The sequence below is a fragment of the Lonchura striata genome, chromosome 2 (genome assembly GCF_046129695.1).
Source record: "Lonchura striata isolate bLonStr1 chromosome 2, bLonStr1.mat, whole genome shotgun sequence".
Lineage (NCBI taxonomy): Eukaryota > Metazoa > Chordata > Aves > Passeriformes > Estrildidae > Lonchura > Lonchura striata.
The window spans coordinates 103,094,769-103,118,209 of NC_134604.1; the positions used below are offsets into that span (position 1 = coordinate 103,094,769).

At 38.5% G+C, this 23,441-nt stretch overlaps 1 protein-coding gene across 1 annotated transcript in view; it reads left to right on the forward strand.

The window, feature by feature from the left end:
- The first annotated feature begins 1,131 nt into the window (after window positions 1-1,131).
- PHEX (phosphate regulating endopeptidase X-linked) overlaps window positions 1,132-23,441 on the forward strand; it is a 97,843-nt gene continuing 75,533 nt past the window's right edge. Inside the window, exons 1-4 of the mRNA XM_021552941.3 lie at window positions 1,132-1,705; window positions 5,905-5,973; window positions 7,128-7,289; window positions 22,400-22,486. Of these exons, the coding sequence (XP_021408616.2) occupies window positions 1,594-1,705; window positions 5,905-5,973; window positions 7,128-7,289; window positions 22,400-22,486 (430 nt within the window). The 5' untranslated portion in view covers window positions 1,132-1,593. The remainder of the gene's footprint in view (window positions 1,706-5,904; window positions 5,974-7,127; window positions 7,290-22,399; window positions 22,487-23,441) is intronic.

Consider the following 23,441-nt stretch of genomic DNA (forward strand, 5'->3'; position numbering starts at 1 on the left):
TTTTCCGCTCCTGCCTCAGCTGATGGGTGTCAAAGTCATGGGTTATATGTGGGATAATAGGCAGGTGAAAAGGAGAAAATGTTTTTTTTCCTGTTCTGGACCAAGCAGAGATGGGAGTGCCCTCTTGGAGCTTGCTGGTGAAGAGGGACAGGAGTAAGAACTGAGGGCATTTTGTTTGCAGGACCCCAACAAGGCAGTAGAGGGGGATGAGAAGTGAGGATTTCAAGACCTTCAAATGCTTAGTCTTCTTCTAGATAAACTAGGCTTTCCCTCTATGTCCATGTGACATCCAGGACAACTTGTGTGCAGGTGCTCACATGGAAAGTTTTCAGTCTCCAAGCTGGTAACTGCCATCACGCACATTTTGTGACATGCATTTCTTCTCTGTCTGCTTGTGCAACTTTTTATCAGGATGGTTGGGGGCTGGGATAAGGACTTTTAAGTCCCCATGAAAGTAAGTAACTCAGTAACATAAACTGTTCTTGATAGCATGGGCATGGTGCTGCCTCTCCCTGCATCCTTATGTTTTGTATGTAAGTCCAGCCCTTGAGAAAGGAAGAGCTCCTCAGGGCGCCCTCCTCAGAGGGCTGATTGTCACATTCAGCTCAGAGAATTCACCCTGAAATGGCTATTTTTTTACTTGATGAATGGAGAAAATTTGCTTCATGGAGAGAGGACTATCAAGTCTACTCCACTGAGAAAACCATATAAGATTTTATTTTTAATCCCTCACCATCTTAAAGTACCAAGTTGATACTTTTCCACTAAGCTGATAGTAGTACTTGACTTGGAAGCATAGAATCATCTCTTAAAATGTGTTGTGTACCCACAAGGACTGAAATATCTCGCCTAGGAAAAAACAGATCTAGCTTTTAGAGCAGGACTTTTCTGTAGGTTGGCTGATTATTGCTTTGTGCTGCTTGACTGTGATTTTTGGCACACAGTGTCACATACCAAATTCCCGAAATAAAATGCTACATGATATTCTAAGAGTTCTTAGGAAGCTTTAAAAAGGGATTTGACTGCTGAGTGCGTACCTCTTCTGAAGCCAAATGATGCAGCAGCAATGGTTTAAAAGGAGAAAACTTTAGTCAGCAGATAATTAGTCTTTTTAAATAAGTGCAAAAAAGGAAAAAAAAAACCCTTCCATCAGACTTGTGTTTGTAGAAGTTGTCAGCAATCCTGCTTTGATTGGAGAGGGTGTGCAGCTCTTTGAATAGTTAAAACATCTGTTTGGCGACGTTGTGAAATGCTCGTGTTCGGAACCCCTGATAAGGGGAACTGCTGAGCGCTTGGCTCTTAGAGGCTCTACAGGCAGCAAGGGCTGCACAAACTGTGGCCACTGCTTGCCTTTCCTCCTCCTGGGCAGAGCAAAACATAGGAGACAGCTTTTATTTTACATGTGATTTTGCTTTGAGAGGGAGAGAGCAGGAAGTGCCTAGGAATGGTTCATGACCGAAACCAGGAGTTTTAAATAGGAGAGAAGAGGAGGAGAGCTCATGGGCACAGTTGGTGAACAGTTGAAACACTGACACAACAGCAGCCGGGGAAAACCAGACTTCTGAGAGAGAAAGCACCTCCCAGGCTATCCTGATGGAAGGAGAGACAGTCCCTGAGCCCAGGGGAGCAGCCAGCAAAGCCACTTGGATCGCCCTCGGTGTCTTTGTGAGTGGCACTGTTGTGCTTGGCACCGCGCTTTTCTTGGGTAAGTAAAGCGTCGACACTAACCTGAGCACAGCCTCCCCAGCCTGCCTGCTGGGTGCTACTGTTTGTGCCTCATGATGTCTTTTGGTGAAAATCTAAGTCTCTTTTTCTTTCCTCCCTTTTTATATTTATCCTGAAAGGGATATGTGTCAGTAAAGGAGTTCTTCTTCTGGGAATGCTAGAGATGGGAGATGCAATGGGAATTCATGTAACGTTTTGAATGCTGAATTTAAATTTGGATACTCAGTTGAATGTGTTCTGACCAGACTTGGGTTCTTTCACAGGACAGAGAGAAGCAGGTGAGATTTTGCTGATTATGGATTCAGTGGTTGTGACCGATGTGGAGTAATATTCTCTGTTTCCTGAAAAATGAAACTGTGTACTGCACATATTTTATGGAATCTTTTTGGGTTTTCCTTCATTTGGTTTTCATTTAGGGCTTGACTAAAACCCCTGTAGAAAGCTTCAATTATGCATATGTGTGCACGTTTTTTAGATCTTTCTGTTCTTCTATGATGAATTGTGAAGTTGCCTCTACAGAAGTCATAAAGAATGCATCTAGGGTGAAATTGAAATATTTTTGTTAGATATATAAGCTTGTAACTAGATGCAACAGAGAAGGAAATAGTTTTTTCCCTCTCCCAGATTTGGAATTACCTGTAGAGTGGTTTTGTTAGCATAACACTTGAAAGCATATGCCTACACTTCTGAAATTATGAGTAGAAGTATAAATATGTCCAGAAACTCCAACAAAAGAGGAAGCTTTGTTGTATCCTTTAAGAACTTTGCAGAGTTGGATCCTCTTTTGGAACAATTCTTCGCAAGTTTTTATTTCTTTAGACCAACACAGATTTCCCTAGATTGGTGGAAACCTTGCCTCTAAGCATATCTTTTGCTTTCCTCCAATCCTTTATGATCTTGTGACTTTGTTTGAAAGGTCTGCTTTGTTTATAGTCACATAACGATGTCAGGTTTTCTATAGAATATTTAAAGCACCAGGATCACTCTTGGTTAGAGATTTTCTGCTCTGGAGCAATTTCTGTAATATTTGCAGGAAAATAACTTCTGTGTTAGTGATCCCATTCAGGCCAGCTTTTTATAACCATGAGTGAGTTTGAATCTTTAAATGTCTAGATAAAAGGAAAAGTTTTTAACTTAAAGAATGCAGTATAAACACAAGAGAGTAATAATGGAGAGACCTTATTTCTTCTTGTCTGCACTAGATTTGTTTGTTTATTGCTTAGAGCAATAAAAGTAATTGACATTTATCACCACAGCTTCTCAGAGATAGAACTGCTTTATCCATAGGCCAGGTGTGAAAATTCAAGCAAATATATTAATTCTTGCAGACAGTTTTCCAAGTGCGCCTGTGGCATGTTCTTTAGGCAGGGGCTCAATATTGAAGTTTTCATTGGCATAACTGCTAAGAAAATAAAAATGCTGTCCTTGGGTAAACCAAAATTTTTTTAGAATTTATTTGGAAATTGCCTGAATTTTTCAAGCTAAAGAACCAAGGAAAAAAGGTTAAATTGTTTTGGTTTAACATTTTTTCAATTAGATGTTTCCGTGTTTCATTGTGACATGGTTTTGTTTGTAAGTTTGAGCTATTTTTTTTTAAAGTTTTATTTAACTGTAGAAATGGACATATTTTTTTTCCGTCCATATTAAATATTTATGGCACCTCAAGATATCCTTTTTTCTTCAGTTTTCATTTAGTCTGCAAAACTTGTTGTTTCTGGTACACCTGAAATCAATTTTCCAGCCTGAGGAGTGAAATGTAGCTTTCTCCTGCTTTTTTCTTCTCATAGTTCCTGCAAGTCTAAGGAGGATGTGGGTGAATCAGACATTGTTATTTACTGTTCCTTGCTCGTGCTGGCTGTGAGCTCACTGTGACCTCAGTGGGGAGCATTGCTGGGGTCCTGCCTGTGACACTCTGGTAGGAGTGGGGGCTGTGACAGGACAGGAGCCACCTCCTCCTTGGAGGAGGCAGATTCATCTCCAGTGCCCTTGGGTGAGAAGTCAGGCAGCTTTGAATCTCAATTTGAGAGCCTCTTCTCCAGACTTGGTAGTCTTTAGGCTTCTCACATTACAGGAACATTCACATTATTTGCATCTGTATATTTGTATGCCTTTTCTTTTATCTTTTTTTTTTTTTTGTTTTTAAGCTCAGTTGTGGTGTGTATTTGTTTAAGAATCTGGAAACAGGCTTATCAAGGAGGAAGCTAAGACACTGAGGGTTATAACCATGACTCTAAGTAATAATGTCATGAATAGTTATCTTAACAATAAAAAGGCAAGAGAGCAAAACTGCAAAGTTTTTTCTGTCAAAATTAGCTGTTAATTAAAATGGAAATGTTACTGCCAAAAATTTATTCTAATGATAAAATTGTGTGTGTATATATATATATATATATATATATATAATATTATAATAAAAATGATAAAATGTTTCCCAGTTGAAATGGTCCTTTGTGTTTGTTTATAAGTATCAAAAGCACAAGCGCTGCTTCAGATTAAGCATGAAATGATGTCTGGCCTTTTCCTTCCTTTCTCTGCTTTGTTAAGAAAAAAAGTCTAGCAAACATTCAAGACCTGGATAGATTCTAAAGGGCTAAATTAAAATCATGTATAAAGGTGAGCTGGGAGGAGTGCAGCACTTAATTAAAAGGGTCATTATCCATTATTTGTAGTTCATCTTTGTAGTAGCTCAAAATCATATTCTGGAGAGCTCTACTTCTCTGTTTTCTCCTGTTCTTCAATATTCCAATTACAACCTTAGTATGTCTCAGAATCTTGTGTATTTCTTGGCTAATTTACAAAGGTGTTTGAGGTGTTGTGTTTCACTAAACCAATGCAAGCTGTGGAAAAGCTGTCCAGAAATAGTTTTACATTCCCATTTTTTTTGAGAAACGTGGATTGAAATCCAGCTATTTCTGTCATTAATTGCCATTAAAACTGTGAGACTGGAAGAGAAGAAACAGCTTACTATTCAACTCTAGCTGTAGGACTTTTTGTAAAAAAATTTCCTGGGCTGAAATGATATTTCATATTTTTCTATCACTTTGAAACAAGATGTAACTACAGCAGAAAATGCTTTAGAACTATCAGCACTGTTAAAGCTAAGGTACCATAATATATTCCATTGTTGTTTTTTTTTGCTTAGTGTTATTTGCTTTTTTTATTTTTTCCATGGACTATATTATTAAGATAATGGATATAATGAGACATTTCTTTATGCCTACTGAGCACATCTAATGAGAACTATTTCACCTATCCCATGGGATTCTCCTTTCCTAATCCCAAGTATCAATTATCTCCATATTTGCTGCCTGAGAGCAGTGTCTGAAATTAGCAATTCCTGTGCTTAAATTTCAGTGGCAGTTGTAATACATGTTTTTAAAAGACGAGCAAAATTAACTGACATTTTCATAGTTCTTCTCAGCAAGGCTTTTGGAAGCAAATGCAATGACAATACTTTTGGGAGACAATTCAGACAGAAACTGGGTTGTGCCTTATAAAGCACGGCTATCCTTGTGCCCATTGCAATCTGCTTTGCTCCAGGCTGGAATTAGGAGACGCTGGGAATATCCTGTTGATGCTGGGTTGTGCTGGGCAGTGCTGCTGCAGGGCAGTGTGGGCCCTGCAGCTCAGGGGAGATGTGGAAACCCTGCAGAGGGTGGGGAGACTGCTCCCTGTTTCATTTCCAACCATGGAAAGTGCAACCTGGTCCTGTGGAAGGTCCCTGCCCAGGGCAGAGCATTGGAATCAGAGGATGTCTAAGGTCCCTTCTAACCCATTCTATCCTCCTGTGTTTCCAAGCTCTGAAGGATGATAACAATGCTGAATTGTTTGCATGGTGTGGTGCTCACTGTCAGTAGGGCTGAAGTGATGCTGCTCCAGGCACTGTGCAGAGGCAGCCCTTGCTCTGTGCTGCCTGTGAGCACAGAGGGGGAAGGAGAAAGCGGGACTAGGAGGGGGGAGTTATTTGTACAAGCTGCAGTATTTACATAATATACATTCTAAATATTTACTTAATATACATTCTAAGTGCTCTAAATCTAATGCTCTAAGTGCTTTCTAAGTCAGAGAAGCACCGGGACCAGAGGCTGCACTGATATTGGAATGATCAAGTACACAACATTTCACTGCAGCTGTCAAAATTCATTGCAAATGATCTCATTATGGTTTTCCATTTTGCAGTTAGCCAAGGTCTCATAAAGTTTCATCCGAAGCAACAGTACTGTTTGACTGCAGAATGCATTGAAGCTGGTAAGCAGCAATTTTATAATCTCAATTATATCATGATTATAGTATGTTAATGAGGTATTTATACCATTTATTTTTTCCCATTATACATATTACTCAGAAAGCTTAATTAATGAGGAAGAAAGAACAACAACACCAAACTTTTTAAAAAGTCACTGTTAAAGTTGCTTCTGTTTTGTTTATTTTGTACAATTAAAATTTGGATTTTAATTTGGTCTAATACTAGTCAAACTAGGTTGACTCAAAGTTTCCCATAGGGATTATTTTTCCTTTCTTTAATAGGAAAAAAAATGTTGAGTGACTAGACCTTCAGGTATAATTTGTTGCTTCCTTTCCAGTTATCAGAAAATTAGCAAGTGTACTGTTAAGCACAGAGATGATTTTGTACAGACCTGACACACACTTTATATGATTTTATTATAAGAGGGTAGATTCAGACTAGTTATATGGAAGAAAATTTTTATGGTGGGGGTGGTGAAACACTGGCACAAGTCACTCAGAAAAGTTGTGGATGCCCCATTCTGGAAGTATTCAAGGTTAGGCTGGATGGGACTCTGAGCAACTTGGTCTAGTTGACAATGTCCCTGCTTATTGCAGGAGGTTAGACTAGGTGACCTTTAAGAGTTCCTTCCAAGCCAAACTATTTTATGTTTTTATGATGCAAAGCTACTGAGTCTTGGGCCTGTCAGACTGATCTCTCTCTTACCACCTCTCTTTCACTGACAATAGCAACTGGTAAGGAAGCAATCACAAAATAGAGCTGAAAATACAGTAGTCTTTTCCAGTGTATGGTAGATCAGAATTTGATCTGTTTGCTTGTGCAGTATTCAACTAGAGGTAAACACTGCATAGTTACTGAAATGCTAATCACAATCAACTTAATATGTAACACTACTAATTCCTCAGGCAATTAATTCTGTCATGGCAACAATGGAGAGCCTGTCTTCAGGTATCTGGCTCCAGCAGGTCATGTTCATGTAGTGCTAAGTTCAGCCATCATTGCTGTATGGCACTCAAGAAGATTTATTGCAGACATTTTGTCGTTTTTGTTTGTTTGTTTGTTTCTCATTAATCATAATTTCTGGACTGTAGCCTTCTGTAATTCTCTATTTAGGAAAAAGTGTTCCACAAAATCTATGTGGTGTCTTTTTTTACAGCTGCTGGCATCCTGAGCAAGATAAATCAATCTGTAGATCCATGTGAGAACTTCTATCGATTTGCATGTGATGGCTGGATATATAATAACCCCATTCCTGAAGATATGTCCAACTATGGTGTTTATCCCTGGCTGCGACACAATGTGGACCTCAAACTAAAGGGTAAGTAGAGAATTTCTAGAAGTATTTAGTTGGCTTGTCACTGTAGCCTGTTAATTGGCTGGGTTTGAGATGACCAAAAAATCTCCACAGTTCTTGTCACTGGATAACATCCAACAGCCTGACTTGATGTTCTCTTTTAAGTATATTTTTCTCTTTTTAATTAAAAATTGAGATTTTCATTGAGAGATAAAGAATTTAACATAAACAGAATTTGGGACAAAGAATAGGACTGCTGGGAATTCTGAAAATTCTACCAGTTATGGAGGGATGAAATTATACCGAGTATAGCAAAAGGAAAAGACAAGGGGATTTAACTCTTTCTCCCTTGCAGTAGATGGTTAGATCACAGTCCAGAAGCTCAGCAAAAGCATGTAAGAATGTCCCAAAATCAATCATCAGTCTAGGGCACCAAGCTGTCTCTAACGGTGGCCAACAGCAGGAATGAATATAATAAGGCCAAACCAGAATGATGTTTTCCAGTACACTCACCTCGCCCTTGGCAGAGGCAATTCTCAGGCTTCCGGAGATGGAGCTTGTTTGGGCATTGGGTTTCCTTCCCACTGCCATTCAGACTGCCACTGAAGTACCTGAGCTATCATCAGTGAAACAGAAAGTTGCTTAAAAATGTGTTTCTGGAGGAAAAAATAACCCCAGGGTGGAAATGTGTAGGAAAAAAGGTATTTTAGTCTGCATGTGACTTGACTTTGGGCTATACTCTGCAGTGTGGCTGCCTCGCCAGGAAGCCCTGCAGACCAGCTGGGGAGAAAGGGTGATGATTATTGCTAGGCAGGAAAATCCTGCCAGATTCCTACCGTCTTGTCTAGAAGTGAGTCATTCAAAAAAAGGGAGACATGCAAGATTTAATACTGTTGGTAGTGTACTTGAGCTTTGCCCACCTTGAGTAACTGACATAAGGGCCTGGCTTGAGCTCACCACAGAACAGAGGTCAGTTTTAGAATTTAATGCTTAAATACAGCACTTATTTTTCTTTGGATTTTCTGTAGGCACCAAAGCCCTTCTCCAATTGTTTTTTTTCAGTCTTATTGTATCCAATTTTCACCTCATTAAGTATTTTAAAAGCTGTATTTGGGTTCAGAATACAAGTTTTGGTTTTCAGCATAGTACATGATTTCAAGATTTCTGTTTAAAGTCTGCTGAAGATGCCACAAGGAAAGGAAAAAACGTATTGCCAGAGCCTGTTTTAAGTTATGCTTTGCATTCTAATTGTTCTGCTGTCAGAATTGTTCTGTATTAGATAACTGCATGTCCTGCATGAACCATAGCCACAAAGAAGCCAGTCTTAATTGAATATAGAGTAGCAAGATGTCACTGTCATCCTTAATTTCCTCTTTTTACAGGTCCTAATCAAGGACATCATGCTAAGCTGGATTTTTATTTTATTTCTTTACGCAGTTCCTTTAGAAGTTGCTAATACATAGCTAGAAAAAAAGTAAGACAAAGAAAGAAACATCCAAGTGGGAAGTATTTGCTTAATGAAAATTCCATATCAGATAAAGGGAGTTTATACAAATTTATTTAATAAGTGGCCCTTGGCACAGACAGGGACAAAAAGATGTGAAATGCTGGTTGGTGTACAGGAGTGTTTTTAAAATAGCCTTTCTCATCTCCTCCTTAACTTTTTACTTCATGAACTTTCCAAAATATATTCTTTGTAATTAAAAAAAAGGAAAAAGGGAAGCGTTGGCAGCTGAAATAATAAGCATAACTTCAGCCTCTAGGTATATTTGTGTTATCTCTTGAGTTATTTCAATATATTAGCTCAACACTGCGTTATTAATTTGTGTATGACCATAACCTTGCTAGCAGTTTTAGTAAGAGGAAGAACTCCTGCATAGAGAAGCAGCTATAGGAATGAATAGACCTTGGAAGCAAATTTAATCTCTCCTTTCTCAAGAACTCTTAGTAGAACTTTGTACCACATGGCAAATATCTCTGTTTGACATTTGGTAGATTAAAAAACCCAGTCTTTAAAGACCTGGTCATTATGCAACTTTCATGCTCTGAAATACTTATCATATTAAAGAAAACTATTAATTCTAAAATGATAACGTGGCTTGGCCAGAAAGACACATTTTTCATATTTGATTTTCTTTAATGGTACAATATAGATGGAAACATTTATTCAGGCTATATATTAAAAAAATATGTTACTTAAAAGAAACTATTTGGACATCTAATCTGTTTTCTGTTCCCTGAATATTCCTGAGCCTACTCCTGTTCTGGAGAAAGGGGTTTTGGGCAAAGACTTATATACACAGGTTGCACAACTGTATATTTAATATTCTAAAAGCTTTTTTTTTTTTTTTTGTTCAGGATCAATTGCTACAGAAGATCTTTCAGTAGATAATGAGTAGCAAGTGTAAGAATTAATTTTGTCTTACCAAAAAATGGTAGTTGTGGCTGTGTAATGTAATGTACTGAGCCCTGCATTAGGTGTTAGTGGGCTTGATGATGAAGCAATTTTTTCAATGTCTTTTGGATTTGGTGTTTTGGTTTGTTTGTGGTTTCTTTGTTTGGTAGGGATTTTTTTTTTTTTTTTTTTTTTTGGTGCATGTGTGTGCATTTTTGGGTTTTGTTTAGTTTTGTTTTTTGTGTTTTTTTTCCCTGGTGTGTTTTTGTGGGTTTTTGGAGGTTTTTTGAGACTCACAAGAGCATACAGCTTTGCAGGTGTCAGTTTCAAAAAAGGGTAGAATATTTTCTGTATCAGTGAAGGTTTTTGGTGCCTTAATAGGGAATTCCAAGAAGAGGAAATGGCAGTAGGTCAATGGAAAATAGCTAAGAACTTCTTGGTGGTAGATTTTTTTGTCTGCATATCTCTGGCTTATTAAGGGATCAGGATTAGAAACATTAATTTTGGGGTTCTTCTAGATATTCAAAACATAATGTGATAGTTCAAAATAGTTTTTTCTTTTTTTAAGATTTGGGTTTATAATGGGGTAGGAAAAAATATATATATATTATGCTCCCATGGTTTTGTCTAGATGTCTTAAGATGCATTCCAGCTAAAATCATATCATCATTTCCCCTTTAATTTCTTTTCCATACGTTGTTTGAGGGTCACTTGGGTTTATTTTTCTGTGCTCAGAGGAATCCACAAACCACATGTGTAACTCACTTTGATCTCCTGACTATACAAAATAAATAAAGTTTTAGCCTGGAGAAAGTAGTGGTAGGTCTTTCCTTGGATGAGACCTTCAGCAGGATTTCAGGCGTCGTGGAGGAATGTAAAGAAGATAATTGTAGAGAGCCAAAAATACCTCAAAAGCAGAGGCCTGTGGTTTGGGTTATGATCCAAACCTAGGTAAGGGACATGTTTAGGTTAAAATTTCTTATAGAACTGTTCCTTATAGAACTTTCCTGGAGAGGACTGAGGTACCACTACTTCTCCTGAACCATTCTGGGCCAGATCAGATTGTCCCTGACCTGAAGCCAGCCTTTCCTTTTCAGCTACACCACTGACATGTTAGAAAGTACCTGACTAAAGAGCAAACATTTCTGTGTCCAACAGGACTCTGATGGGGAAGTCCTTGGAGTCCTTCAAAGTGGAAAGAATCATTTGGCTGTGGCCTGCATTGTGTGAATAGAAGTGATCTCAACCTGCAACAGCTTCAGCTTCAGACTCTTGTCAGGTCAAGACAGCAGTGACTCTAGGAGTTATTAAATGTTTCTCCACTTACCATAATATTTCCTGCAAAGCTATTTGCGTTCCTGATGAATTTTTCTGTTTTGATTTGCTGGCCTCCATTAAGGTATTAGGAGTGCTTTTGTCTTGTCACTGAAAAGCAAGTGGCTTTTTGTGAACTGTTCAGAGGTGGAGGTCTGAGGCACATAATTCAGTGCTTATTGCCTGTGGTGAATGTTGGTGGTGAACCCAGAAGCTGTTTTTCCTTTCTCTGAAGTATAGTGGTACACAGCTAGCTTATTTTTTTTCTTTCTGTGAGTGACCATGCAGGAAGCAATAAATTAAAATAAAAACAACAAAACAAAACTCCATAAACATTCCTAAATCTCAGCACTGCAAAGGAGCTGATTTAAATTATGTGAATCATTTGTGAACATGTCTTCAGACCTTTTAATCTTAATTTATTACTGTGGAAACTGGTTTACAAATTAAGTGTCCATAGTGTTCCTGGTCCAGTGAGACACATACTTCAGGCTGATTTGCTGTGCTAAGCTTTGTAGTTTGGCTGTTTCTGAATGCCAGTCAGTTTAAAATGAGGAATTTCAAATGTGGTAAACAGAAATGGAGGTCTTTTAGGAGGATATGGTGTGTGGGTTTCTGAAGAACATGAGACAGACAGCAAACAAAATATCTTGGCAGCATAGGCAACTTTTCCCAGGATAATCTTCAGTGATTTCCTTTGGAAAAGAAATTGTTTATAAGTAAAACCAGTAAGTAAAAATATCTCTTTGGAAATTTATGCTGTTTGACTATAGGATATCCTTTCAGACTGATCCCAGGAGTTGGTATTGAGCAGTTGTTGTTGCTGTTGAGTGGTTCCTGTCCTGCACAGAGGACCCTGTGCCACAGGGCTCTTCTAGGGCTGGGTTTTATCTCCCACCATTCAGCTGGTGCTCAGCTGGGACCACTGGGATAGTTTGGAAGTGTCCCATGAAATCTGTAATGCAGCTGCTGACGCTCATCCCCAGGTTTCCATATTAGCTGACCTGTCTCTTGTGGTTTGTTTCCTTCAAAGTTATTTGAGCTTTTTGAGAGCTGTCCCATGTATGAGGAAGAATACCAGCAGCAATTCAAATAAAAGAGGATATTTATGGTTTTGCCTCCAATATTTTGCTGGCTAACTGCTCTTGAATAACAAGAAGGCAGAAAAAATCAATAGCACTTCATGCTGTTTTGCTTGGTCTTTTTTGCAATAAATAGATCTCTTTTCAATGGTACAAACACTTTTTCAGTGGTCCAAATCTTTCCTATAGTGGCTTATTTATCTGAATGTAAGAAAAAAATATAAGTGGTACAAGTCAGGTAAATCTCTCCAGGCAAGAAGTTAGTAGCATTTTGGTAAAATGAAATACCTAAGTCAAAAGTGGAGAAGCCAGGACCTTTTCCAGGCTTTGTGGCTGCTCAGAATGAAAACTGTGTGTAATGGGTCATTTTGGGCAACCATGAGTACAGATAGGAGACAATTTTGGTTCCTAAATGAGGTTTAAAGGCAGCACAGTAACTGAGCCGCAGGATTCCCACAGCATCTGCCTGGTGTGGAGACTCGAATGGCATCTTCCTCTGAGCCCTCAGCTAGAGCCTGAGCAGGGCATCCTGCTCACTCCTGTTCCACATGTGGCACATATTTCCCTTAAATTTACAGTGAACCTGGGGTTTGTATGATATGTGTCATCCTGGCTGTGTTTGGGTGGGTAATTTTACAGAATCAGGATTGATGCCTTGGAAGGCACAGCAATCCATGACATATGATTCCCCATTTGACAAAAAAAAAAAAAAAAAGCATCCACAAGTACATGTTGAAAGTATTATTGTAATGAAATAAATGTAATGCTGCCATTCTGTTGAAAATGTGTATTAAAATCTTTTGCCTAACATTATAATGACATGTGTTATCCTAAAGCATAATACTAGGAGGCCAGAAGGGCAGGGTAGGGAAGAGGGCAATTCTACTCAAAAGAATAAGATGTATTATTGGAATTTAATTTATGGACAGAGGCTATCACCAACATATAAAACAATTTTTGGTTTGGTCACAGTTTGTGTACAGTTACATTGACTTTTGGAGGAACTCACATGATGGGCTTATCTTTTGATATACAGACTCAGAGGATTTACAAAATCCTGAAACTGTAAACAAACAACATTTCTGTTTTGGAAATGTGCTATGTATTAGGGCACTGAATAGCATTAGGAAGCATTTGTGTAAGCACAGCTGTGTGAGAACTTCCATACTGCTAAAATGGATATTCAAGGAAAGAATTGAAGAATTTCTTTTCAAGGGGTGAGGAGGAACCCTAGAATGTCAGTATATTAGTTAGGTTTATATGTCTAAATAGAGAATCCTTAAATGAAATTCGTATTTGGGAATATTTTTTTGTTCTACTTGGTTTATGTTCCTTGGGAACTAAAACCTATATGAATTGATTAATTAAAAGATTGTAATGAATTCTTGTGGGAATAAATATTCATATTCATTACATCCTTGTGAGTGCAAAATTAATTCATAATGATCTAAATGTTCCATTGGAATATCAGAAAAATTAATAATGAGGGACCGTTATTTTCTAGAATCACAGCTCCATCCATGATGAGATGAATGCTGCCATCAAGAAATTGGCTGATGGACATTAATTGCATCAAATAAAAAAGATAGCTTCCTGAATTGATAACTGGTGTCTTGATCAATATTAAATACCTTTAAGAAAAACCAACAAAACCCCCAAACAAACAAAAAACTCCAACCAACCCCCTAAAAACCAAAACAATGAAAAAAAAGCAAACAAACTAAATTCTCCCCCTCCAACCAACCACCAACCCATCCTCTCCCCTCAGCTCAAAAAATAAAACAAGGGCAGGAGGGAGACACAGTTTATCAAAGCAAGACAGACCTAGATTAAAGCATCAGCTCCACAAGGGCCATTCTGAGGAATGAACTCATGGAGGTGCAGAATACACTGGTAGTTTTATTAAAGAAAAAACCAAAAACAAACTAGTTGCTGGTTTGAAAATATGGAAACTTTTATATTTAATATCTAAGGCATATCTGAAGCTATGTAAGCCAACACCAGGCCTTCCAAAAGTGACTAATGACCCCATCTTTTGACATCCTGGGTGGTTCTGCCTTCCAAAAAAGTGGGAATATGCAATACAGCAGGTGTAGGGCAATCTGAGAGGAGGCTAGTGCTCTGCATTATTTCATATTCCTGTCTGAATAAGGGGTTTGCCATTATGAAATTTGCTTTGAGTGATTATTTCAATCACTTATGTACTCCAGTAAGATGATTCTGGTGACCTGATTATTAACAATGAGGAACTGAGAGAAGAAAGGTAAGAAAGAAGTAGAACCTGGTTAAGACTTCTGGTTAAGGCTAGTTAAGACTGGGAATACAAAAGCCACGAAAGTGGAAATAAGGTGTACTTTGGAAGCATTTAAAAACTGCATTATAAGCACCAGAAAGTTGTATTGATTTGCTATCTTATTTTACTTTAGACACACAAAGCAAAAAGCATTAATTAGGCAAGGATAGTTTTAAGCATATGGAGAAAGACTTTTTTGCAAGCCTTTGATGCTAGCTTGTTCTCCCATATATATATTTTGCAAACAGTAGAGAAATATGGACTATAATTAATCAGAAATTCAAAATACATATTTATAAAATGCAATGAAATATATTTTGTACTGCATAAGGCTTAGATGCTTCCTTTCCTGTGCTCTGAAATGGAGAATTCTTTGCAGCCACCAATGCACAAAGAAAAGGAAGAAGATCCTTAATGTCAGTAACAAGTTAGCAATTATTTAATTTATTTATGGTGGTGAGAACATTTTTCATCACTTTTTTTTGCTTGTTTATTTGCAAGGGAATAAAAATTTTATCTTTAGATTGTGTATTTTCATATTTTGGACTTTTGGAAACAAATTTTTATTTGAAAACAAATTATTTGCAGTTCACTTCTAATAAAGTGTCTGGTGGGGAAAAGGACTCCAGACTTCTCATGCCAGACTGTGCATAAGATACGTGAACTAGCAAGAAGCTCTGCAGAATAATTAGCTCTACTAGTAGTTTACAAAAAACAAATAAATTTAGTTAAGCTCATATTTTAGGGAACCCTCAGAAACCAAATATTGCTATCAATTTCTACTAGAGGAAAGAAGTGATTTTGCACACTTAAGTTGCCTATCAGGAGACATTCTCAGCAGAACTTGTGTTTTAAAGACATAAAGGAATGTATTGAGGCCTTGAAATGATGTGTTTGAGGTTGGGTTGCACTGGTGTCAGATGAGAACTGTAAGCAGATATCTGCACCTCCACTGAGATTTGTCTCTGTGGTATTTTCCAGGCAGACTAGATCTTGCTTTGCTCTTCTTCCAAGGCTTCCAGATGCAAAACAATTCTGAAATGGAAGCTGGGCAGGTGCATTTGTGTGGGAGTTTGACCTGTGCTATTAACCTGCTAAGAGGGATAAAGTTGTGCTGAAACATTAAATGTTGTGTCCTACAGCAGATGTCCATGTCTTTTTCAAGAGTGCCCTGAGGGAACCGATTTAACTCTAAGAATAATCTTGGTTTGATGATACTTGTCTTGTTCCAAGAAATATGTTCAGCTTGAAATATCAATTAAGTCTATCACTTCCATTTAGAACATACATACATACATACATACATACATACATATACAATATTCTTCACTCTCCCCTCTAGATCCCATTCCAGTATAAGTCCCTTTTCCCAACTGATGAGAATAAAAATATATGTATCAGATTTTCTTCTCTGACTATTTTGCAACCTGGAATGTTGCAGACTAGTAAAATTCTTATTTTCATGTATCAAGACAGGAATGTTACCATTGGTCAAATGATCTCAGCAGTCTTGTGTATAATTTTATATGCTGTGGCCAGTGCTTTTATTTTGGGGTAGGACATTATGCCCCTCGTAGGCACAATGATACTTACCACTGCCAGCTCTCCTTCACTTTGAACTCTGAAAAGGAGGAATTGGAAACCAGATACTCTAAATGAATGTCAGCTGGCCCCAAACCATTCCAAAATTATCACTCTTGGAATGTGTAAGCTTATGTTGCTTCAGACTGTACATTTGTCTAGCTGTGATATCTGTAATAGCAGTGTGGTTTCAAAGTTTTTTGTGTGCCCTTTGGCATCTTGGCCAAATCTTTGCTCTGTGAACCATACTGACCTTGTCTTCTGAAATTCAGAGTGCTGAGAGTTCAAAGAGGGGCCAATGGCTTCATGATGCAGTTGGAGGGCTAAACAACCCCAGTGGCACAGGTGCAGTTGGATACTTGGGTTTCAGAGGTTACTTTTCAGGAACTCTTTTGTCATACCTCTTAAGTGTGAAGCAAATATGGGAATTAAGAGTTAGACATTTTTAAGGAGGACTAGATTTGTCATAATTATTTTATAGTTCAGGGACCTCAAGGAATGACATTCTGCACACATGTCTTGTGTGTTTGGTTTGATTGCTAAACACCAACCAAGGTTTGAAAAGGTTTTTCTCTGCATTTAAGAGATAATTCCTCACAGAACATCCTTACAAGGACCTGCTGTTGGCATCAGAGGACCATGTGCAATTTTTCAAAAGATAACTTGGATTTTGTTTTTTCACAGAGGTAGCACAGAATAGGGCTAACTTAGGGAGGAAACAAAGGCTGTCACTGATAGCTGGAGATGGGAACAGCTCTTTTAATTATTCTTCTCAACTTCTCAAGTAAGTTAGTTCTTATAGCTGCAGAGCACAGTGAGGGCAGGATGACTAGCAGAGTCTTTATTGCTCAAATATTGAAAGAGAAATTCTCTGTCATTGGATATTTACAAATAAACCTGCTGAATGTGTAGGCCCTTGGGCTGCTTTCTGAATCTGGTCCCAAAAAAAAATGCATTATGAGCTGCTTTCAGTTTAGTACTGAGCATCATGTCAGTATGCCAAGCAACTCCCACTGTCTCTGAAATTAAAGAGGCTGAGGGGCATTCACTGTCTCCAAAGGATCAAGCTCTTTGAGTGTGTGGATCAAGTTCAGCAAGCTTTATGCTCATAAAGGAGCACTATTCCAGTCACTTGGAACCTGACATTAGTTAGATAAGTAATAATCTGTGGCTCACTTTCTTTATCTGCAACAATGGATAATGGCTGTGTCTCCTTGCTCTGTCATGCCTAAGAGTGCTTTGAGATCTGTATCCTAAATGTATAGAGTGCAATTGCAGGAGTAACCACTAGATTGTTTCCTATGACCTTTTTTGTGTCACAGACAATTACATTACCCATGTAATGCAGCTCAGCATTGCACTGGGATGAAATATAATTGACTTTGGGGTAAAGTTTATTCCCAAAAAAGCATGTTGAAAATATTAAGGGGCAGAAAAGCCATTATCTTCTCTGGTTGCTGGTTCCAGTGGTTAATCACTGTCACTGATGAATTTGTCTTCATCGTTCAACCATTGGCTTTCTTTCTGCCTTTTTGCCATAGACTAAAGACCTCTCTGGCACCAAGCATTTTCTAAAGGTGTTTTGATATTGTGATCCCATCACCCTTTCACATCTCTTGTGAGAAAAATCATGTCCCCTCATTGCATGCTTTTTTTGTCCTTCCCTTCTCTTTCTCAAGCCACACCCTCCAAAGAAAAAAAAACCCAATTGTTTTGATATTTTTCTGCCCTCTGTCCAACTGTCCAACATTGTTTTTACAGCTCAGACAACAGCCAAAGGGCAGGCTGTGTTCCAGTCTGTCTCACCAGCCTGTGTACATATTAAGATCATCTCCCCACTTTGATACTCCTCTGGTTTTGCAATCCAAGACTCCTGTCTATTCTAGCATTGCCCTGGGAGTTCACACTGAATTATTGTCTGCTTTTAGCTTTTCAGTCCTCCAGGGTTACAACTTCCCAGGAAATAGGATGTCCCTTGGGGTTCTTGTATAATTTTTGGTTTTTTTACAGTCCATGCATATTCCCTGGGGGATATTTGCACATGGAGTTCTTTTTCTTTAAGACACAAAGCATTATAATATATTTCAGATCATTGTCAGATATCACTGTACAAACACTTGAGCTTGCATTTTCCAAACAGAGGAAATGTTTGTAAAAGGATAAGGACAAAAACTAATGGAAGAAATGCTACTGTCTTTACCAACTAGATATTTCTCTATATTTAGGGTTGAAAAGTGCAGAGAAAACTTATTTTTTCACTAGAATAGGAAATAAACCTCATGAATAACACAGTATTTATCAGGATTTCAACACAACAATATATATAGAAAACTGTCTGATAGGGTACAGTATATATACAATCTGATCAGGACACTGATAAATGAAATCAATACTTCTAATCTGAATGAATGGTGTGCATGTTTCTTTTCTCTGAAAATTTGGCATTGCAATCCTTTTTCATGCAGTCCAAGTCAGAAGAAGGAAAGGTATGGGATTTCTTGGTGCCATAAATAAAATATGATGGTAGAAAACAAAAGTGAAGCTGCGCAAGACAGTGGGCTGGAAAATCAACACGGGCTGGAAATGGAAAGTAAGATTAAAGGTAACACTTAGCCACAAGATTATCCTTAGCAGCTTTAGAATAGTATGCAGTTAAATAAACACACATGCAAAGCTTACTTTGTAATGTGCCTTGCTCTCACTTTTAACAGCAGATGATTGCTATTTACTCAAGGGTAGGAAACCACAGGAAGCTGGCCTTTTTTAGCACTCTTGCCCTGAAAAAGAACTATGTGAAGGCAACTCAGTATAAACTCTCTTCCTTCCTTCCCAGTTCCCCACCCACAGATGTGCCTTTTATTCCTTCACTGTATATCTGAGCATCTCCAGTTTGCACAAATAAAGATCTCTCCCAGCTATGGAGTGGTTTTTTGCTGGTGATGCTTAATCTGTGTGTTTTATATGACAGTCAGGGAGTGCAATGGTGCAAACCTGCCAGACCTGGGATGACAGAAGTTCAAGAACCTTGACTACACCCTCATCTCCTTTATGAAAGAAAGTGAATGATGAAGCCATTTGCAGCCTCAGGAAGCTTTGGATATCATGAACACCTTTAGCCAGTTTCTGACTGAAGTAGTAGCTGCTTAATGACATGAGTTATGTTATTACAGCACTGTGAAGTGCAATTGCTAATAGGTGTTGACACTTGCCATAACTAAGTTTTATGTGACAAAAAACAGAAATCTTGCATTTGGGATCCTGTGCATATGGAAACATGAACAATGAGGTGCTGAGGTCAGTGATTGAGGCAAAGATCTTTTTTTATCCCAAAGAAAATGACTTCAGAAATAATTTAAAAGTGAAGAAAGTGAAAGATGTAACTGAAAATTAACTGTTTTGCTAAAAGCTATTCAAACATACCCTTGATATTTGGCTAAGGAAATGGGATTCAAACTGTATATTCAACTGGCTTAAGCTATGCTGGTTCACATTGTTTGTCCTGGTGATTTTAGGTTATGATATTCTGCTTTGCAGGCAGGCTAATGGTATAACTCAGTAGCAGCAATAAATTGTTGAATTTTGGTTGATATTAATAACAGTTCTGTGTGTTTTCAGATGCGTGGAAATCAGCTTAGATTATGGTTTCTTTTTAACCTGTGCAGATTTTGTTGGACGTTTGATGTGTATTTCCTAATCTGATCAAAACTATATATTCCTAACAATTCTTCTTTAGAGGTAAAAAAATGGTGTTCTAAAATGGAAGATTGCTTTAAGGAATTAGAACTTTTAATTTGAAACAAGAAAACAGACAAGAAAACAGAAAGCAAGCAAGCAAGACAGCTCCAAGAAGAAGCTCAGTGTCCTTCTTAGTGCTAAGTGAGCTGTTTTAGTCAAAATGTTGGTAGTCCTGATCTCCCCAACTAAGTCAAAGTTTAAGGAAACTGTGCTTAAGGAAAGCCTATCAGGCTGAACTTCTCCGTAGATTTGTATGAACACACACAATTCCTTAGTGAGGCGTGAGAGGTGGAGCTTGGAAACACAAAAGAATTTAACAGCAAATCTGTGGTTTCTTATGAGGTGCAGCATTAACTGATCTTTGGTGGTCTTTCCTCTTCCTATCCCTTGAAAGACAACATTGGTTTTGCTTACATTTTGGCATCAAAACAGAAAATATCTGAAGTATTACAGTTTTCTAAAGTGGAAAGACAATTCTCCCAGCAGCTATAGATCAGGTGAATTTTTTCAGGCAGGCTGAATTTGCTCTCTGTATGTCACTGGCTGGCATTTCCCTTGCTCAGAGAGCGTGGGATGGCCCTGGGGCAGGTTTGTTCAGCTTGCAGAGCCCTGGGAGAGCAGACTGAGCTGCTGCCCTGCAGAGCAGCGTGCACAGACCCACACAAACATAGCTCTGTATGGAGTGGGTTTGTCAGAGCCTGCAGCTGCAGCCAGGCTGCTCACAGGACCCAATCTTGCTAATTTAAAGAGAGCTTGATAGGCCTACATAGATTTCAATCACAGTAGTGACTTTCTTTCCATGAATAAGCAACCTCTAGACAGACTAATTGATTACATATATCTTTGATCAGTATGCTGTGCTTCTTGCCTTTTCTTCCTATTCTTGCCTTTTCTTCCTATTCTTGCCTTTTCTTGCTATTCATCTGTAAGAATTTAAATACTCAAGGACACATAAAATCTATATGTATTTGTGAATTAAATAAGAAGCAAATTTCTAAATCTTGTGTTTGGATTTTATACTAGCTAGTGTAGAAATCATGTGGATGTGAGCAGTGGTCCAGGTTTGAGCTTCTAAATCTTTCTGAAATCTTGAGGTTAAGGCTGGGAAATCTCCACAGCCTAAAGACCATCCATGGATCACACCCTCTATTTCAGTGTCCACAGGATTCAAGCATCTTATTGAGTCTTTCATATTTGATCACTGGATTTTATGTTATCAGAACTGAGAATTGTCTTCATAAAAGGATTCTGTGCAAGCTGGCACCATCTATCCCACCTCACTCTTTGCAGTAGTGAGACGGGGTAGATGTCACAAAAATGAAATGGTTTGATGGAAAAACATCAGGTCTGATTTTAACACAATTTGATGCAGTTGTATCTCTAGAGTTGATTTTATTGGCTCATATAATCTGTTTCTCTCTTGAGCTTTAGCCATTGGATTTTATTAGCTTCAAAATTTCATGGTTGTACAGCTCACTGGCAAAGACAGAAATTATTGTAATGCCTGTAATGAGAGGGAAGATTTTAATCCTTAGTTTTATGAAGGACTCATGTATAATTTCTTTCAAAATGCCATTTAAAAATGTGAACAGGTCTGATTATGCTGCTATGAATTGTACACACTGAACATATATATATATATATAGATTATTTGCATTATATTATATTTAATAAATTGGGAAATATTTGAGGATTTGAAACCAAAGCTATCCTCTCCACAAGTATTTTTATAGAAAAATCTTATTCATAACTAAGAGGGAATAATGTCATTAAATCTCTTAATTGTCTAAGCAAAAGAATTGGGCAATAGGGCTTTTTGTCTTGCCCTGGCTGGTGTTATGGAGTCTCAGTGGTTCTCTGGATTCAGAGGCCTCTGGGACTCTTGTTTTCTTTGTTCCCCCTTTTGTGTGGGGCATGCTGCTCAGCACACTTGCACTGCGCTGCACTTGCACTGAGCAGAGCCCTGGGTGGTACTTTGGTGCACGGAAGGGAGTCTGGAATTTTTCAAGGCTTTTTAGCTCTGGCTGACCACACCACAGGAGGGACTTGATACCAGCAAAGCCACTCCATCCAGTGGTCCCAGTAACATTAAGGTAAGGCTGTGCAGGACCTGCTTGGGTCTTGCAAAACCAGATGAGGTCCAACAGAGTTTGCTAGCCCCATTCCTGTGCTGTGCTCAAGAGTTCCCTGCTTCTCTTGGCCGTGGAAGTGCTTTTGCTGTGCAGCACCTGGGCTGATATATCTCTCTGAAGCTCAGCTGCCTCTGCATTCAGCCACTGTACTTTGTATCTGCAGCTGCATCGTGGCTGATTTACAGCTCGCTCCTGGGATCCTGTAACCTTCTCTGTTAGGTCCTGATTTCATCATGTACCAGCACCAGAAGCTGAGCCACTTGAAAAAATTCCTGACTCCCTTCTCTGTGTGTTGGTTCCCACCCTCACCCCACAACTGCCTGTCATCTCTATTTGCTGAGGGTAGCTGGTTGTGAGGATGAGTAACAAGCTGCATCTATCATTTAGTGCTTTATATCAGTTCTTTTTAAAATAAATAAGTAAAAAATCCTTCTCTGTTGGGGATTGAAAAAGTTGCAATTATGTTTATGCTACTACTTAAGAAAGTACACATGGAGCCTCATAATTAATTAAACAAATCCTGTGATTATACAAAATGCTGAAACAGGCAAGCAGTGTCTGCATTTTCCAAAGTATTGAAAAAAATTATTTGTTTTTTTCAGCATTGCTAGAGAAACCCATCAGCAAAAGACGAGACAGTGAAGCTGTACAGAAGGCCAAGATCCTTTATGCATCCTGCATGAATGAGGGTAAGTAGATTGATTTGAGGAGGTCACAGATGCATTTCCTGCATTTATAAAGGCAGGCTTTTGTCTCTCTGCAGAGCTCTGTGAAGCTCTATGCAGATGCATGGATTGTACTGATATGGATTCAGCAGGGGTTGAAGCTGTGAACTGAGACTGTGATACACTCAGGTGCAAGTCAGTTTTAGAGAAACCTCTGCTTGTCAGAACTGTGAAGAGATATTTATCTGTGCAAAAGGATGTTAAACTGTGCCCCACGGTTGTGGGGTTAGTGCCTGGGGTTATTAAATCAGAGGAATACTCTGATGAAATTCTCATACTGATATTTTCAAGTGCCTGTTGCTCATCACCTTCTACATTTCTCTAAATCTGTTTAATCAAAACACTACCCCAGGGCTGGGTATAGACAGTCCTGACTCTTTAGCTTTGGTATCTGCATGTCAAGAAAGTTAGCCATGTTAGCAGAGTGCTTTTCCTCAGTTTGTAAATGCTGTAAGGTAATGTTCACTAATTCGGGATATATCACTACTCTTAGGTAGCTACACAGGTGAAAGAAGGCTTGGAAGTCCCCTTTGTCCTTCTGACTATTTCAGGATTTATTTCCTGCACACAGCATGGCCCATCTGACTGCCAGCAAGTGAGACAGCCTGCTCTATAACCTTGGTGCCCAGATATTGCTCCTCTGGACTTGATTATGAGCAATAACCCCCAAAATTTCCCTAAAACCAGTAAAATTTTTATGCTAGTTCCTAAGCAAAGAGTGTTTTTTAAAAAAATTTACCTAATTCTATCCTTTGCCTTTTTGGAAATGTGCTGACTTGCCTCTCTTATTCTTGATACAGATAAACAGGGTTGGACTTCTATGCTGCCCTGCTCACAGGCAGAGCAGAGGCTTTGCGTTTCAGCTATTGTGATTGCCTTGCCTGGAAGTCAATCGATGCCAATAAATCTTTGTCTTGTG